This window comes from Camponotus vicinus, unplaced genomic scaffold (genome assembly GCF_025532165.1).
Source record: "Camponotus vicinus isolate PSW18456_S1 unplaced genomic scaffold, iyCamVici1.0 SCAF_11, whole genome shotgun sequence".
In the NCBI taxonomy this organism is placed as follows: Eukaryota; Metazoa; Arthropoda; class Insecta; order Hymenoptera; family Formicidae; genus Camponotus; species Camponotus vicinus.
In genome coordinates, this window is record NW_028141947.1 from 7919003 (window position 1) to 7938952 (window position 19950).

Below are 19950 nucleotides of genomic sequence, written 5' to 3' on the forward strand. Positions count from 1 at the left end.
TGATAGATTTTAATCAAACCTATTTTTTATATATTGTTAAGTACATATTTTAAAATGAAAGATTGAGTTACATAATTTTTTAAAATATTTGAAATAATACACTCTTTCATACACAGAGTTATCACATTTTAAATATGACGGATAAATTTAAAAAATTAACGGAGATAAAAATAGATCCGCATATGGAACTGCAGGGTTAATTTAATATTTTATGAAACTGAAATTAAGCTCTTAAAACGTCCCTTTCTCATTACAGAGAACGTGATCATTTAAATGGCAGCTAAAACAATATATCTTTAAAAGTCCATTTTGTTGCTAAAGTATACACAACTTTAAAATATATATTTATAGTAAATATAATTAATTGCAGCAATAACTCGTCAATAAACGTTCAGGAGTTGCAGCAGTTTCTGATAATGAACCGTGATCGTTATATTCTATCGATATATCGGAAATTTTCTGTAATACATATGCAAGTGTCGCTATTATACACAGTTACGTTTAATCGTTATTCGATTATCGCATATTATACAGGGTGTCCCAGGTATCTTCCGTCCAAAAAAAAAAGCAGATTCTCTGGCCAATTTAAAAACGATTTTTCCTCAGCGAAAATGTCGAGGGAGATCATTATTTTTTGCATATTCCCAATTTTTGTCATCATGTATCTTTCTAACTAAGCCTTAAATTAAAATTCTATTGAAGTAAACTCTACCTAAAATTAACTAAAGAATGTGACTTTATTAATATTTTATTCCCATAAGCCTTAGTTTGCGAAAAACCCTTTATTTTCAATCGTTTATAACTCGAAAACTATTAGTGCCGCGATATTTTCGCTGAGGAAAAATCGTTTTTAAATTGGCCAGAGAATCTGCCTTTTTTTTTGGACGGAGGATACCTGGGACACCCTGTATATTGAAAGAATACACAATGCAAAGTATGCGAAATACAAAAAGAAACACAGCCATTGAATCGATAAATAATAGCATGCCATTATTTTGCTCGATAAATTAGCGATCACGACGACTGTTAGGTTTAATATTTAAATATATTGAATTTTGTAGCATATTTGTACATTGAATTCAGATCAAGTTTATTTATATCAAGAATATACTCTATATGTCAGAGCTTCGCGGGGGTTGGATTTTCTCGTACATCTCGTACATATTATAACCCGAGTTAGGAATGATAGTCATTCTAGGATTTGCCCGATGAGAGGCCACTGGAATGGCTATTATTGAATCACTTGGATAGATTGCGGTTTCGAGAATTCTAGAATGACTAGCTCTAATTTGCAGGTCCGTATATAGATAGGAATAATAGATAACTCATATTGGGCCGTGTACAAGAAAAGTTGACCCGAAAAATAGAAATAAATCTTTTTTTCTAAATATATTTCGATCTAAATTAAAAAAAAGCTCTTCGCAAGTCATAATCTAGTAGTGTTTCAAACTTTGAAAATTTTTCTTTTACTGTTGTAACGCAATATAATATTCTTGTTTGTGTATTTTAAGATTTGTTAATTTTTTCTTCTTTTTTACACAATCATGTCAGGATGTAAATTAGAATAAAGGAACGTAAATAGAGCCTTCGACACGCAAATGTTGGAGTGTTAAAAATTGCATTGTTTGAAATCTATAATTTATTTATCATAATGAGAAGTTAATGTTGACAAAAAAGTATATGTATAAATTTTTAAAATTCTAAGCGTTTTGGCGAATTTCTAAATTTATCAAAATAAAAAAATTACAAGAAAAATGATTCTTGAAAAGTTACGATATCAGGATGCGGATAATTTACGCGCGGACACGACAAATGATAGACGGTTAATAAACGGTTCATCTCTCCGAATATACTCGGTGCAGAGATCATATTTGTCATAATCTAGTTACATTAATGTCTAGAGGCACGGCCTTGGCGATTAGTCGAATAAAACCCTTTGATGCGTTTAGTATCATTGTGTATCTCCGTTTGTGCATTAAGCATTTACAGCAGTGAATTCGATCGAGGATTCATCTGTCAAAATTCGAGACGATGTCGATAAAAATCATGCCATGTAGATATTAATAATTTTATGGAAAAAAAAGAAACAAAAATCTTTATACGAAATATTATTCACAATCTTTCCTGATTCTTTCGCGATTCATACGCTCGAATTCGCTGCAACTCAGAATTGGTACACATCTTTCCATCTCTTGGTTCTTGCATTTGTGCATCGTCAAAATATCGCCCCTGTCATCATCGTAATATCGCACCTATCGCACTCATACACGCACGCGTCTCTCATCTCTCACGCACTTATTGTATGCCCCGATCCCTCACCTGTGCTTGCGCGCGAGATCTGTCTTTATTTCAGTCTATTTTTTCATATTATCGTCCTAATGTTGTCCTTCGTATGCGCGAATCGTACATATGATGCGTGCAGCATCGATCGCAAGCGTGTTTCACGCTCTCGATGCGCCGTTCGAATTCAGGGCGCAAGATATACGGCTATTGCGCAACGTATCTTTGCCATCGCAGATTCCTGTATCATTAATTTTAATTAATGCGTATCATAATACGCATATTTTTCAGGACTGTCACAATCGGAACAATACGTTATGCATGAAAAAAATAACAAGATGCAAATGTATTCTTGTCTCCTTCAACGCGTCGATTAAGACTCGTGAGGAATAAATAACATCTGCACAAGCAAAAGATAGTTGAGTCTGAGATATCCTATACACTTGAAAATGAGGTGTCGTGCGAAAGGTTAAATGAAGTTACATGTGAGGCTATACGTTTCGTCTATTATAAAAGTCGAAGTTCAATTCCAGATCGTATTATTAGATTCGTCTCGAGCAAGCGCATGTTATTGATTCGCGAAATTAAATTATCCGATTTAAATAGTACTCGAGTCTTTTCAAGCAGTTGTATTTGTCGATCAATTTATGAAGAAGAATGAGATATACCGTTATTCTTATTACAGATTCTCCTAGACCTAACCCGAAATTTTTTATCTACATATTCTTCACAGGATTCTTCACAGTAATCTTTTGATCTTCTTTCTTTTTTTATGTTCTACGATTTATTACACTAGAACAAAACAAAGCGCGCGCCTCGCGCGCGCCATTTATTCTGTTACATTATATATTTTTAATGACATATATACTTACTTTATGAACACAATTAACCCCTTCGTAATTATTTTCTCTTATTAATTTATCAATTCTTTGTATTGCACTGTCAATATAATCTTCCCAATGTCAAATGACAAACACTCAAATGACACGAAACATACAACACCATAAAAACCAATCAGAGCGACGGAAAAGAGGCAACAATACATTTCGAGATTTTCGAGATAAACCGATACATTCGAGAATCGACTTAACATGCCTTTTTTAGAATAGGATGTTTCATAAATTTAGCTTTTTTTTATTTGGGATATAAATTTTGATCGTTTAAAGGAAATGACATCGAAACTGATCTTTAGATAAATTTATTTTTCAGATAAATATTCTTTTGCGTCTCTTTTTCCTTCGTACGTATATTTTGTGACAAAATACGAAAGCGGAAGAAGTTTCTTTTTCCAGAGATACGTAATGAATCTTTCATGCTCGAAAGTGCCGAATTTTTGGCGGCCCATTTCGAAGTCGTAGGTCCCCTAAATCACATCCCAGACAGAGCGAGACTGGCCTTTGCGCAATAGAAAATATGCGTATATATGCCCCTGGTGTACTTTACATATGCTTTTCGACAGGTGGTGATTACAATCGATGGACCTACACGAACGGATACGTGAACTCGCCGGCCTGGCACATGCATTATCGCGTGAACCAGGTGCGTAACGTAATGGTTCACGCAACACCACGCACCCTGACCAATCGATTCTTACCGCTGTACCCACGTTGAGCGGGAAGCCATATACCGCACATAGTTCAGGTTTTAGGAAAGTACCACGCTACACGTCAATAAGGCTAACGCGAATAAACGCGCGACCGCACGCAAGAGGAGCAAAAAAGCGAAATCACTTGCGAAAATGAAATCCCTGAGCGTACCAGCTTCTACTCTTCGTTTTTTTTTTTTTTTTTTCACCTTCGATTCATTGCCGAACATTATGTTTGCGATCGTTTGATTTTTACGCAAGACTTGTATACATACAGGATCATAATTTTTGTAGGATAGAAAGAAGGGAGGGAGGTAGGAAACCACGAATATTGTGAGGGGTGAGATCTGTAAAAAAATTATGTGAAAAAAGTTTATTAGAGAAAACGATCTAAGATTATTTTCAGTGAATAGGATTGAAGAATATTTAAAAACATTCAACAATCTCTAAAATATTGAAAAAAAGAAAACGGATTTTTTTGACAAGTATAACTCTGAGTTATTCAAGTGTTGAAAAGTAAAATGATGCGATAGTAGAAAACTACATTAAAACTATCGGAAAATTATTTTGATATCAGCGCCTAGCGACAGCGCGGAGTGTGTTCTTTCGTAATATATATATATATAACATTAATATATTATATATTCCTTTTCGAGCGTGTGTTATACAATATTCAAATCACTTCGTATCTGTAGAAGTATTTTCTTTAGAGATTCTACCTTTTTCCTGCATCAGTTTATTTTAAGAACTTTCCAGGACAGACACATCGCTCAATGCGAATAAAGCGAATTGTTCTCTCTCTCTCTCTCTCTCTCTTTCGCACAATTCAGTTTTCTCCAATTTTTCTCTTTGTTAGCATGTCTTTCCGCTTCATTAATATTATTTTGTAGAGATTTTGCGAGATTTTTTGTCCTTAAAACTTAGACTGCACTTTAGCAACTCCCATTTCAATCGCACTATTTATTACGTAATATTTATTTTAAAGATCCTTGTCATGTGTTGCTCATGATTTAAAAAAAAAAGATAAAAATAGTCTGTTGTATAAAATTTGAATATTACATCGGATCTTCGTGTGACACTTATGTGTACAAAATATTCAATAATCTTCACAATCTCAATACACTCGCACCGCACTGTCGTATTGTTACAATTAGATCCTCTAGAAACGCGTCTTAATATGTCGTTAAAATAATTCCGTAATTCTTAGTACTTTTTATCAATTAAATATGCATATAATTGTGCCAATTGATAAGTTAATATTTCCGATTGTATATATACGCGATGTCATATTAACTAAACTTGACTCGAGGAGAAGTTGCAAGATTATTTAAGTTTCAGTAGTTTTAAATAATCCACCCTCGAAAATATTACCCTTTCGCGATAGTTGTATTAGTTCATATACTCTATATATATATATATATATATATATATATATATATATATATATATACAGGGTGTCCCATTTTAATGTCCCACCCCAAATAACTTTCTTATTTTTAATTTTAGAAAAAGATGTTTCAGACAAAAGTTGTATGGTTTCAAGGGGAACATAAGGTGGTGTCATTAGTTTGACCTTGAATAGTTGCTTCAAGGTCACGTAAAGGTCACCTTCAATTTTTTAAATGAAACCCCTTACTTTCTATTGCATATTCTTGTAACTTATTTCAAGAGCTTTCCAAAACACTATAATTAAGTTAGTTTTCATTAAGTACTTTCCGAGTTATGAGGCTTGAAATCATTTCTTAATTTTACATAAACCATAAAATATCTAGTAAAATATTCATTTTTCGATTATCTTACCTTAATACTTTTATGTACAAAATAATGAGAGGAATCAATTGGTGTAAAGAAAACACATAATTGTTTCGAAAGAAAAAATGTAATTTGCAATTAACAATTACATTTTTTTTTTTTTTCGAAACAATTATGTGTTTTCTTTACACCAATTGATTTCTCTCATTATTTTGTACATAAAAGTATTATGGTAAGATAATCGAAAAAAGAATATTTTACAAGATATTTTACGGTTTATGTAAAATTAAGAAATGATTTCAAGCCTCATAACTCGGAAAGTACTTAATGAAAACTAACTTAATTATAGTGTTTTGGAAAGCTCTTAAAATAAGTTACAAGAATATGCAATAGAAAGTAAGGGGTTTCATTTAAAAAATTGAAGGTGACCTTTACGTGACCTTGAAGCAACTATTCAAGGTCAAACTAATGACACCACCTTATGTCCCCCTTGAAACCATACAACTTTTGTCTGAAACATCTTTTTCTAAAATTAAAAATAAGAAAGTTATTTGGGGTGGGACATTAAAATGGGACACCCTGCATATATGTATATATACAGTCGACTGTTTAATCCTGCCTCCCTGCCTAGAACGTGCGTAGAGATGTGAATTTGATTCATAATTCATATATTTAATCGAACGATCGCCAATTGGCATGTTGATGGTACGCTATAAATGCTATTTGTGAAAAGCAGTTCTCCTGAAAATTAAAAGAAATACGAGATACTTTTTTAAAATAATAGTACATTATGGAAATATGAGAGAAGATGCAATTTTTCGTTTGAAAGCAGATTTCGTTTGAAATTGAAAAAACAAATTGACTAATGGAATATTTATAAATTAGCTATTCGAATCTCGTAATCCAATCGAACAGTTTTGATCATTTTATATTAGCAATCTCTGTGATAACGCGATAAAAAGAAAGAAAAGTAATTTAGTAGGAGATAGCAAAACTCTTCCCTATCAATTGTATTTCTCATTGTCGAAAACGACTGAAGAAACAGCTAAAAGTGATCGTCTAAACTCACATCTCTAGTTGCAGCGTGGTACTGAACGTTCCCGCATTCACCACTATTACACATACACAGGCAAGACACATACACATACATACACGTACATATCAATTATTATATTAACTTATTTAGGAACCTTTTGGAACCATTACGTAGCGCCCCTGTCACGAATCACGAACATATTTTACCATCTGTCACAATGTCTCGTCACGTTAATCCCTGATCAAATATGTATAAAGTCCAGTCTCAATCACATCTGTTCTCATTCAAGTTTTATAATCCTTATCACAGTATTTTTACAGTATATGTGTATGGACACCGTATAAAAAAAAATCATCTTCATGGATCTTCTTCCTCAAAATTTATTCGAAGCTTACACCTATTTTCTTCTAGTAAGAAAAGAAGAGACCTAAGGTAGACACGAACGATTTTAGAAATATTCTGCCTTATAATAGGAAATTTTCGGTGTTTTCATTTTTGAAAGCCATTCTCAAAAATCAAGAGAAAAGGAGCTGAAAATTTTCTATATAGCGATATTGTTCGATTTTTTTTCTAAATGTTCGAATGTATGCTCTTCTCTGCTATAAATTATTCCCCAAATATTTCCCAATAATTCGCATTAACACAATTACTATTTATTGTACGAATGTTCACGAATTAGCAATAATAGTCTGATGCCTGGGGTGAGCGGTAGGTTTCCGTAACTGGATGGATATTGCCCTACATCTTCTATTTTTTTTTTCTTTTTATTATAAATTCTAGAGGATTGTTCTTTCGTACTTCTCGCAGTATCATATCTCGATAGCGGTTCAGGGGATCAATATATAAATATAACCCGAGTGACAGCCGAACGACTGTTATGTATCGAGTAGTCACTTGCAGAGAAATTTGCAGCGGAGACATATTTTATAAATAGTTGACCCTACATTGCACGATATTGGCTTTAAACAAGGATACAAATCACACGATTCACCCGGATTTTTATTATGAAAATCTTGTTACATTCTTTTAATACGCAAACAAAGCAACGTAATCTCACTAGAAGAAATGCGTTTTCGTATTTTTCATACAAAATTTACTGTTTTTATTTTCAAGATTGATTAAGGAAAGAGAAATCTTGCAATAGAGGGTTAATGATTTGCGTTGGCTCAAATTTCGTTCTGAAGAATTCACTGCAACAGTGATTTAATTGATTCTTCTGAAAATTAAGCTAAAAGTCAAGAAAGTTAAATTTTCTGTGGGACATTGAGTATTTTGTGTTTTTAAAAACATATTTAAAAAATTGAAAAAACGGACTTTTTAAGTTTACTGTAATTCGAAATACATTAGTAGATTCACATAGGAGGAACACTCAAAAAATGAGTCTCTAAATTTAAACACTAATTTACGTAATGCTTGGATATTATTCAAATTATATATATTAACGTTTGAGCGATCTTAAAGACAAAAAGAAAAAAAATTAAATTTTGCCTAATACATTTAAATCAATCCTAATGTAAATGAAGATGAAATAGAATAACTTTTGTCATTGCTAATTCACAAATGCATTAAAAGGCACTTTAATCAAATTTTTATTCATTTTATGTCATGTTTTTTACATCACATTCTTACTATCACATGAAATACTATATTTTATTCTTTGTGGCAAATTCAGAATACTATATAAATTCTTTATTTTCGAAAAAAATAGAAATATGCACATATTGGCGCGTAGCAAAGTTTGTTTAACGAAAAGTAGTGCCAAATATTTTACAAATAGATTAATTATGATTAGAGCAAAATGAATCTTAACTTTTTTTAGAAGCTCTATTGCATGTAAATGCAAGGATTCTATAAATCATTTTATAGCTAAAGACATGTGCATCGACGTGATCAATTTCTCCGTATTTTGGAATAAATTTGGCGAATCGTAATTTTAAAATATTTATAAATAAGCAATTCATTAATTGCTCTTAGACAGAACTCTTTTTACTCTGATTCGGATATTTGTTGAGAATATTTGTCATCTGTCAAAAAACGACATATTCGGCTTGAAACTTTATTAAAAGTAAAAAATCGACATTTATATATATATATATATATATATATACCAAATCGACAAGCCATCTTTTCTACACTGTTGCAAATAACGCAAAAGCTCATTGTGTTCCTATATCTTAATCTCTCAGTGTCAAATTTTTATAAGACTGTCGATTTTAATAATAATATTTATATGAAATTCCAATAAAATCGAGTGTTAATTTACGTCACGTAGTGTTCTCGTTGGAACTATTGTTTGTCTTCCAGTTTGTAATTTCACTAATTACGTCATATTCTTTGGCTTTTAATACCTTGTCTTTTCCAATGGCTTGCCAGATTAGCAATAAACGAGTCCTTGAGAAAATCTTCGACTTGACGGTAACCGTACGTTATTGTCCCAATGTAACTTCGAGCTCGCTCATCTTCCGTTTCCGGTCTGCAAAGACGACGTTACTCGCGTGTCAACTGACTCGCTTCGATTTGTGAGCGTTCGAAATGTACGACGTCCGTATACGGAATGCCCCATTATGCTGCTGAGTGTCCTTTTATATTTAAATATCTCTTTATCTCCCTTTAAATACCTTGGCTCTAAATTTTTATCAAGATAATGTCAATTAGAAACTTTTACTGAGAGAAAAGATTCTATTACATCTTTTTTCCTCAGTCTATCTCATCCTCGGAAATTAAGGATTCTATAAATCAACACTTTTAGATAAAATTTTACGACTATCAGCTTCAACATTAATCATCATCTTTCTCTCATTGTTAATTTATTTTCTAATATTTAAAGGGATAATCGGCAGGATACGATGGGACACTCTGTATACGCGCACACGCACACACGTGTATGCATGCATACATATAATTCTGTACAATTAGAGAACTCGATTTAACGGTCGAAATGATTTGTGGCGATGGATAAGATAATTGATAAAGCAAGATACACCGTAGCAGTACGTCGGGGTGTCCGTCGTGTCGGCGTAAACGCTCCTCCCCCATCCCCCCGTTTGTAATTTGTGTAACACTTTTTGATCGTTTATCGATATACCGTACACTTGTTAACGCTATATATATAATATAAATATAAATATATATATAAAAAAATATATCTGTTTTACGCGGTGATTCTCCCCCGGTTGAGATGCGCCGTCTCGTCGATTGATCCGATTGTGTTCGAATGATATATCGGAGCGCAGAGCTCGGTGGAAGGACGTGGGGGAATTACCAGCGTCCCCGAAGGACGAGAGCGGTATTCCAAGCGTAGGGAAATCTATTGTACATTGATTATTGATACATTAATTATGATAATAATAAATTATATACAAAGTCAAAAGTATCGTATATCGGATCTGCGTAATTTCGCTTTAGTTTTTCTGGACAGTTCGTTTCTTTCTTTTTTTTTCTCTTTCTATCTTTTCAAATCGTTTTCTCCTCTCGTTTTCATTTCCATTTTATCCATCCACGCGCGGTTAGACTGACATTTTAATTTCGGACCCGATGTATGCGCGGTCCAGATGGGTTGATCTCTGCAGTTTTCCTCGTTTTATTACACAGTAATTTCTACGGATTGAATCTCCGTTTCTCCTCGATGCGACGTCCTTGTTCTTTTTTTTTTCTTTTTGTTTTTTTACTGTTCATGTCGTATCTTTTTATCGCAATGCCGGATTCGTCGCTCGACCGGATGGCAATATGTGTGAGTAATGCCCTTACAATGCCTGTCTGTAACTGTGATTATTACGATTTTTTTCCTCTTGATCGTTTCGTAATTCATTTTGTTTAAGTAGCACGAATTCTTGTTTAGAGCCGAGTCTGGGCTCTCCGTCGCATTTGCATAGATAGACAAATAATTCCTTAAATTGCGATTGCAGAAATTATTGCTAGGAAGAAGAAAAAAATAATTCGATGATGCATACATGGAAGATGTATAGCTTAATAAAAATAACATACTTTGGTCTTAGATATCGTAAAAGATAATGTGCGAGCATTCTTATAAACTTTTTGTTTCAGGATTTTAAGAATTTTAATTAAAAATCAAAATATCTTCGGAATCATATATACCTGTATAAATGATCTTGTTGTAGATTGTGATGATATGGTTATTAATTAAAAAACGGTGAAAGCTAAATATATATATTATCAAGGCTTTATTCATGCAAATGCGTCATACTCTGCCCATACTCGTATTTCAATGATCTTTATGCAGGGTTGGGAAGTAACGCGTTACTTGTAACGCCATTACCGTTATAGTTACTTTTTTTTGCTAACGAACTGGTAACGGCGTTACATTTTTTTTTCTGTAACTATAACGATAACGTAGTTACATTTTTTTAGTAACGATAACGAATTTAACAATTACTTTTACCGTTACTTTTCATATTTTGAAAATACTTATGACATCGTATTTCTGTCATATTCAATTTTTAGTCATCGACCGACATTCATATAAAATTCGATAATATTTCGGATGAAATTTATTGCTCTGAGAGGTGTCTGTGAAGCTGACACGACAATCTACGAATTTCAAAAAAATACTAAGAGTTCTGATAGCACTTTTCATAGTTCTACAGTTCCTGATAAAAATTAAAGAGTTCCGCATTCCTTATATTGAAAAGTCGAAATCGAAAAAATGTCGTGCTAACTTTGCGAATCTAGCATGACACTCTTCCCTCTAAAAAACCAAAACGCGTTGAATATTATTATTTTTAGCAAGAGTTCCCAATAATTCTGCTATAGTTCAGCCTATATATGCAATTTCAGACCGATATTTCAATAATTAATAATTTTTTATGAATTTTTAATGTCCTCGACCAGCACGACACTTAGTAAAAATGTGTCGTGCTGATGATTTTCCGTAGTTTTAACGGCAGTTCTGGACAGTTCTATAAAAGTTCTATTCTTTAGAAACATTTTTCAAGCAGAGATTTTTTAAATAATTATTTATAAAATAGTAAACTGTCGGAATGGTCTAAATGTCATGCTGATCTAAATGTCATACTGGTCAAGAACATTAAAATTCGTAGATTGTCGTGCCAGCTTCACAGCCACCTCTGGAACGATTAATGACATCATTGGTCAATCACAGTTATTTCAGTCGTCTGAGGAATGTGATTGGCCAGCTTTTAAGTTTGACGTAATATCGGACGAGAGCACAAAAAGAATGCAAATTTAGCTGTATTTATAAATTTAATGAAAATTAAAATTTTTTTATTTACATGTGAAGTTACATGTTAAGTGCTTTAAAATCTATATCTCTTTAAATTTTTTACGGTTTTGTAAATTTAAAATAAAGAATTTTGCTTTTATATTAATATTTTAATAAAAAATATTACCAAAGTAAATTTTTTATTTAATTCTATCTTGTTTTAACATTAAAAATAACGGGAAAAGTAACGAATCGTTATTTTTGAAGTAACGGTAACGCTAACTAGTTACTTTTAAAAATAAGTAACTAATAACGGTAACGAGTTACTTTTTTTACTCGGTAACGAGTAACGGTAACGAGTTACTTTTAAAAAGTAACTTTCCCATCCCTGTCTTTATGCCATAACTCTGATGCAAAACACAAGCGGAATAGCTTACCCCTAGATGCTCCTGTATAATACACTTCTATTTTTTTGCTCACAAATTGTATCATATTCGTCGTCTTCGTCTTCGGCAAGTAAAAACTTGATCAAGACTCGCTGCTTAAGAGGCTTTCCGCTGCGAATATCAAGCTACTTCGTCACGATGCTGTTATTTCCGCATGCAATTTGCATTTCTTGCATCGATGAGAAATATAGAATGCGTTATATATATTTTCTCTTAGCATTAGTTTTGTTTCTAGCCGTTAATTTGCTCATTACTCGAAGCACATATATTTATAGGTAGATCATTTAGTGAAAATGAAATTTTCTCTCGCTGTAACTTTGATTTCCTATTCGTTTATTCGAATGGCTTATTTGCATCTCTTGTATATTATCGTTCTACATATCATCGTTATGGTAGAAAAGATGGAGCTTTTTATTTCTTCGTTATACGGAAAATCACTGCACGTAGATTCCGCTCTGAGATTTTTGAAATTGTCAACCGCGAAACATGTGCTTTTATTTTAGCATTAATGTATTCGAATGTTTATCTCTTGTAATTAAAATAACCATTATTGTTAAGATAGAAGTTTTAGCAATCAACGATAAAAACATTGAATATAACAAAGCATTTTTAATCTTGCTGATCAAAAAGTAGCAGCAACCTATAATAATGTATTTGCTATAAATTTTATAATGTTTGTTAATATATCGAAAGTATGTATCTCTGTTTCTCCATTCGTGCATGTAAATTTTTACAAGTAATATATGTGCAGATTTTATAGTTATAGATATCATTTCGATTCACGTGGAATAACTTTTCCGGAGCTTTTGTCGTGTTCGAATCATCGACATCTTTTTTTCGAGCGCAGCAAAGAGATTCCCAATAGAAAAAAAAAATAAAAACCGAAAAATTGCACCACAGCATGCGTGCATATACACATCAGGCCTTACATTTCCACAGATATTATCGATACTTTTATTATTTTATTTTTCTCATCTCTCCTTATGTTTAGTGAAACTTCTTTCCCCATCTGATTGAAATCTGCTTACAGATGTCGAAGCCGACAAGCAGAAGATATCTAATCAACGGGAGAACAATAATTCTGTATACACCGCTGAAAAATCTTCGGATAAACGAGCGACGAACGGCGAGATCGAGATGAACAATGCAAGCATCGTAAATTCGCCAGATCTCAGCCCGGTGAAAAACGCACGAAATGGGGAAGCGGAAGAGACGGAAGTTAAAAAAACGAAGGTGGGTTTGTCGTCTATAAATTTGTTGCCGCTATGCAGTTTATTTTTGCATCTGTTGACAAAAATTATTATTTTTTATCCAGAGATGGCCAACCGATAAAGCTTACTATATAGCCAAAGAGCTTCTTATGACAGAACGAACATACAAGAAGGATATGGATGTTATTAATGTAGTAAGTAAAAAATTATTATGCCAGTCCAGAGGAAGCTAATGAGAAGAAGATTATTTTTTTAAAATCCTTGACTAAAGATTCTAAAGATTGCGAATTGTTTTTATGCGCAGTGGTTCCGGGAGGAAGTTTCCAGAGAAGCAGAATTAGAAGGGGAATCAGTGGTTTCTTTAATCGAACTGCTTGCCGATGTGCACGGGCCGTGCCTTCAAGAGATGGAGGCACGCTTAGCACGCTGGGAGAGCAACGCTCGTCACAATATTGGCGACTTTCTGTACAATACACTCTTGAATATCCTGCCTCTCTACGATCAGTACCTGGAAAATCTAATTCCCGTGTTGGAGAAAATGGAATATTCTATGCGAACGTCGCGACGCTTCGATCAACTCTGCCGGGATTTCGAGTCACAAAAGCATTGTTATCTGCCGTTGACCTCATTCCTTTTGAAACCTTTACAACGATTATTGCATTACAACAGTATTATCGACAGTGAGTGTGGATTAATATCGATTATTCAGTCTTCAACATAACTCTGAATTTCTCACACGATAATGTTGCTCTTTCACTTAGGACTATTAGATCATTATCCGAAAGACCATACCGATTTCGAAGATTGTTTGGCAGCGAGAGATAGACTCGGTGAAACGTTACTTGAGGGACTCACAATTATAAATCAAGCGGTGAGAGAAAATTATCGCATTGTGTATTATATGAGAATGATTCAGAACAAATTAAATTGTTTCGATGTTTCCCATCACTGCAGGAAAACCTAGTACAATTGTGCGAAATGCAACGAGACATTACTGGCTTTGACAATCTAGTGCAAGAAGGTCGAAGGTTTATTAGACAAGGATGCCTGCAAAAGTATAGCCGTAAAGGTTTTCAACAACGTATGTTCTTCTTGGTGAGTCTTCCGCATATTTCTCGTCAATTTGTGTGACACAGCGCGACGAGATTAATATCGTATTTATCTTCACAGTTCTCGGACGTGTTATTGTATACATTCCGTACTCAACAACCAACGCAATGCTTCCGTGTACATGGTCAACTACCATTGAAAGGAATGAAGATTCAAGATGCAGATAATAAGACTGGGACGGATTTCGCATTTATTATTGACGGACAAGGAAATCAGTGAGTATCAAGTTTCTCGAATTATATTGCATAGTTAAAAAAGATAATAACGAAGAGATATTAATGGTCGTTAAAAGGCCACATCGTTATTAAGAAGTCAACTAGCTAAACTGATCTTATTGAAACATACATTTGATAAATTTATCGCACGTTAAAGCAATATCAAGATAATAATGAAGCAACACGTATGCGTGTGCAGAGTATGTGACGAGCATCAAATCATCGCACATATATTGTTTCATTATCATCTAGATATTGCTTAAATGTGCATCAAAGCGATGCTAGTATCCTAGCGTCCTAATGTTTTTTTATCACTCGCGTTTTTAAAGTTACACTCTCGTTAAATTTGAGCCGTTAAATTTTGTTTTTGTAGATCGTTAACAGTTGCAGCAAGCAACGAAGAAGAGAAAGAGAGATGGATAGAAGATTTGAATATGGCTATAACGCAAGCTGATGCATCAGATGCAAAGATGCCATATTTAAGTTTAAAGTCTTGTAGTAAGTAATCGCTATACAAAACAGTACAAAGTCAAAAGATTTTTTATTAAATAAAAATAAAAAGATTTCATTTAAACTTTCTTTTCTTTTAAAAGTTTTAGGTTCAGCTGATGAAGTGGGAGATGGTGTAGGATTAGAAGTAGATCGAACTAGTTGCGGAGGTGCAAAAGCCTCACAACGTAGCAATACTACAGTTCATGTTTGCTGGCATCGCAATACAAGTATTAGTTACAGCGATCAATTACGAGCATTTCAAGTATGTTAAAATTCTGAATCATATATATGTATGTATACATACACACACACACACACACACACACACACACACACACACACATGCGGTGTTCCATTTTAACTTTGCCATCAAAATATCTCATAAAGTCTAAAAGATACGAAAAAATGTTTCAAACAAAAGTTGTAGGATTTCGAGGAAGACATCTGATGGTGATTTTAACTTTGACCTAGAGGTCGAATTTACTGGTCATTTGAAGGTCAACTTAATTTTTTTAAATGGAACCCCCTATTTTTTATTACATATTCTTGTAGCTCATCTCGAGAGCTTTCCAAAACACTATAATTAAGTTAGTTTTCATTGAGTACTTTCCGAGTTAGGTTGAGGTATGAGGCTTGAGGTTGAGGTATGAGGCTTGAAATCATTTCTTAATTTTACAAGATATTTTACGGTTTATGTACAATTAAGAAATGATTTCAAGCCTCATAACTCGGAAAATACTTAATGAAAACTAACTTAATTATAGTGTTTTGGAAAGCTCTCGAGATGAGCTACAAGAATATGTAATAAAAAATAGGGGGTTCCATTTAAAAAAATTAAGTTGACCTTCAAATGACCAGTAAATTCGACCTCTAGGTCAAAGTCAAAGTCACCATCAGATGTCCCCCTCGAAATCCTACAACTTTTGTTTCAAACATTTTTTCATATCTTTTAGACTTTACGAGATATTTTGATGGCAAAGTTAAAATGGGACACCCTGTATATATATCACATTCTTTTTCATTGTGCGAGACATTTGTATATTCTATATAAAAATTAATCAATGTGTATGTTTCAGAATCAGCTTAGTGGATTTCTTTTACGGAAATTCAAAAACAGCAATGGTTGGCAAAAGCTTTGGGTTGTATTTACCAACTTTTGTTTATTCTTTTACAAATCTCATCAAGATGATTTTCCCTTAGCTTGTTTGCCATTATTAGGATACACTGTATCCACACCGTCGGAAAAAGATGGGATTAATAAGGACTTTGTATTTAAGCTACAATTCAAGAATCATGTATATTTCTTTCGAGCAGAAAGTGATTATACTTTTGGAAGGTAAATATGCAATATTCTTATAATTTCAAGAAACACATAAACATATGATTATTGTTTATATATTTAAGTGTTGTCTTATGTATTATGATCTAATAAAAGTATAATAAACTTACAAAAAATAACATTATAATAAAGTATATAACAAACTTATTTTTTTTAGATGGATTGAAGTCATTCAAAGTGCAACTCAACAGAGCCATGTGCCTGCCAGCATGAATAAAAAAGAAGAATATTAAAATCTATCCAATAATTAAAGAATTGTGCTATATAATATGATTTTGAGATAGTATGTAACAAGAAAGTCTAAATCTTTGGCCTTATTATATGTGAAATTAAAAATCGCGCGTATGTGTGTATATCTCGGAGATTTTATATCTGATAAAAATTAATCAGTTCTCTGGAAGAATGACTCATGTCCAATACATTTTCTATTATGTAAATTATGAATTTACATATTGATAGTATCTTATAGCATTATTTAAAATTGATGATTGTAATTATAATTCTTTTAATATTGTGTATTTCCACAGACTTGAGTTATTCTTCTAGAAAACACAATTTTGAAAAGAGTTAAAAATTGTATTACAAATAAAATATAATAACAGAGATGTTATAGAAAATTAGAGACAAAAATATAAAGAACTTTTATGTACAAATTGCAAAATTTCTTAATACGTGATTTTTATGCTTTTAATAGAAACTTAGTAAAATATATTTGGCGAGAAGAAACTTAGTAAAATATATTTGACGAGAATTTCAATTTTATATTAAATTTATGGGGAGAATATTATTTGTAGAAAAATATATATAAAAATATATAAAAAAGTTTGTAAATATTTACACATATATATCAATCGCATTTGTTTACAAAATTTTTATCAAAACTTTTTATATCTATTCTATATTGAGTGATAATTCACAATCAATCAACAATGTAAAATATATAATGTATTTTTAGACATTTATTTTTAACAATTTTCATAGAATTTATGCATTATATATAATTGACTGAGCCTGCGCTATTATTCAATGTATATAAAATGGATATAATATTGCGTTAGAATTATATCTATAAATATATATATTTACATATTAGCAGTACTTTTCCAAGATGCATTCTGTTATGTAACATAAGTAAATGTTTGATGATATTATTGCAAGGAATTATATGTGTATTAATGTTGGACCAATTTTATAATCCAATTTATTTTACGATCATTGTCTTCTATAAGACAATAATTTTGCGCATTTTTTCTTTTTGTAAAATCTAATTCGTTTAAGTAGAATACATAGTATGAAAATTATGTTATATAAGCCATAAATGAGTTATATAAAGATTCTTATGATTTTATTCAAATTTTAGTTGGTGCCATCGTGCTTTTTAGAATTATTACATACGACATTTATAAAGAGATTGAAAGAAATTTTATTGTAAAATGGCGCGATATATACTATATAATAATATGTTCTTGTTATCGCTATTGCATGGCTATTTAAATGACGGTATTTGTATATCCTTTCTTTATATACAACTATATTTAACCTAAATAATAAATCAAAGAGATGAATAATTATTAGATTAACCATTAAGCATGTTTAATTATGATTTTATATTATACATATAAGTACCTAAAAAAATGTGAATCTATCAATCTATTTAAATGTCTTTTTATAGTCAAAAGACACTTATAAAAAGATGTGTTTTGAGTTTTTATATCATTTGGAGAAATTGTTATATAATTTAGATTATATTTAATATATAACACAAAGAAAAGAAAAGAGAACTAGAATTTTATATATATAGCGATTATATATTATGTAACATCCTGTGTGTGTGTATATATATATATATGTATGTATGTATATACATATGTATATAAAGGATGTCCCATTTCATTTTTGTCAGTCAAATATTATTCTTGATGTTACGCAGTTTTAGAAAAAAAATGTTTCAGACAGAAGTTGTATGATTTCAAGGGGGACATAAGATAGCAGCAATGCTTTCATCTTTCATAACCATTTAAAGATCACTTTCAATTTCTTAAATGGAACCCCCTATGTTTCATTGCATATTCTTGTAGCTTACCTCGAGAGCTTTCCAAAACATTAATAAAGTATTTTCTTATTAAGTACTTTTCTAATGAAGGCTTGAAATAATTTCTTAATTTTACATAAACCGTAAAATATCTTGTAAAATATTCATTTTTCGATTATCTTACCTTAATACTTTTACATACAAAATAATGAGAGGAATTAATTGGTGTAAAGAAAACACATAGTTGTTTTTAAGAAAAAATATGTAATTTGCAATTAACAATTCCATATTTTTTCTTAAAAACAACTATGTGTTTTCTTTACACCAATTGATTCCTCTCATTATTTTGTACATAAAAGTATTAAGGTAAGATAATCGAAAAATGAATATTTTACAAGATATTTTACGGTTTATGTAAAATTAAGAAATTATTTCAAGCCTCATATACCTCATAACTCAAAAAGTACTTAACGAAAAAGTACTTAATTATAGTGTTTTGGAAAGCTCTCGAGATAGGCTACAAGAATGTACAAAAATATATAGGGTGTACCATTTAAAAAAATTGAAGTAACCTTCACGTGACCTTGAAATGACTCTTCAAGGTCAAACCAATGGTACCATCTTATGGCCCCCTCGAAACCATACTTTTGTCTGAAACATTTTTCTCTCCCGGGCTTGGTTTTCGAGATATTCGACTGGATGGATTAAAATGGGCCACCCTGTATATATATATATATATATATATATATATATATATATATATATATATATATATATGTATGTATGTATGTATGTATGTATGTATGTATGTATGTATGTATATACAATATATATTGCCCAATTAAAATAAAAATAAAAGCCATAAGTACATATAAGTAGATATATAAATAGATATAAAGGCTTACATGATGCTTTATGATATGAAAATATATCTATATATACAGATTTGTTTAAGATAAATCATAGATTGGTTTTCAAATCTCAACTTTGCCTCATAAAATATCGGATGTACAATATTTGCTGAGCAATCAACAATCTAATAGATAGTATAACATTGTTGTAATGTTAAGAAAGATTAATATAAACAAAAAATTTATTATCTTTAAATCTACTTTATCAGATTTTGTAAAGTCACTATAAAATTGACAACGTTATAATTGGCATTGTTATAAAACGGATACAATTATACTTTATAACATTCATAGATTTAAATCAAAATATTCGCGCAAAGAAGATAAAAATAAATTCAAATATTAGCATAATAAGAATATTT

At 31.6% G+C, this 19950-nt stretch overlaps 1 protein-coding gene across 1 annotated transcript in view; it reads left to right on the forward strand.

Annotated features, from left to right (window-relative positions):
- The window catches only part of LOC145962311 (FERM, ARHGEF and pleckstrin domain-containing protein 1), a 43154-nt gene extending 24258 nt beyond the window's left edge, over positions 1 to 18896 (forward strand). The window contains exons 12-21 of the mRNA XM_083083290.1: positions 13309 to 13511; positions 13594 to 13683; positions 13794 to 14169; positions 14251 to 14360; positions 14444 to 14584; positions 14660 to 14814; positions 15188 to 15312; positions 15408 to 15568; positions 16383 to 16642; positions 16803 to 18896. Coding sequence (XP_082939416.1) covers positions 13309 to 13511; positions 13594 to 13683; positions 13794 to 14169; positions 14251 to 14360; positions 14444 to 14584; positions 14660 to 14814; positions 15188 to 15312; positions 15408 to 15568; positions 16383 to 16642; positions 16803 to 16878 — 1697 coding nt within the window. The 3' untranslated portion in view covers positions 16879 to 18896. The remainder of the gene's footprint in view (positions 1 to 13308; positions 13512 to 13593; positions 13684 to 13793; positions 14170 to 14250; positions 14361 to 14443; positions 14585 to 14659; positions 14815 to 15187; positions 15313 to 15407; positions 15569 to 16382; positions 16643 to 16802) is intronic.
- Positions 18897 to 19950: the final 1054 nt, after the last annotated feature.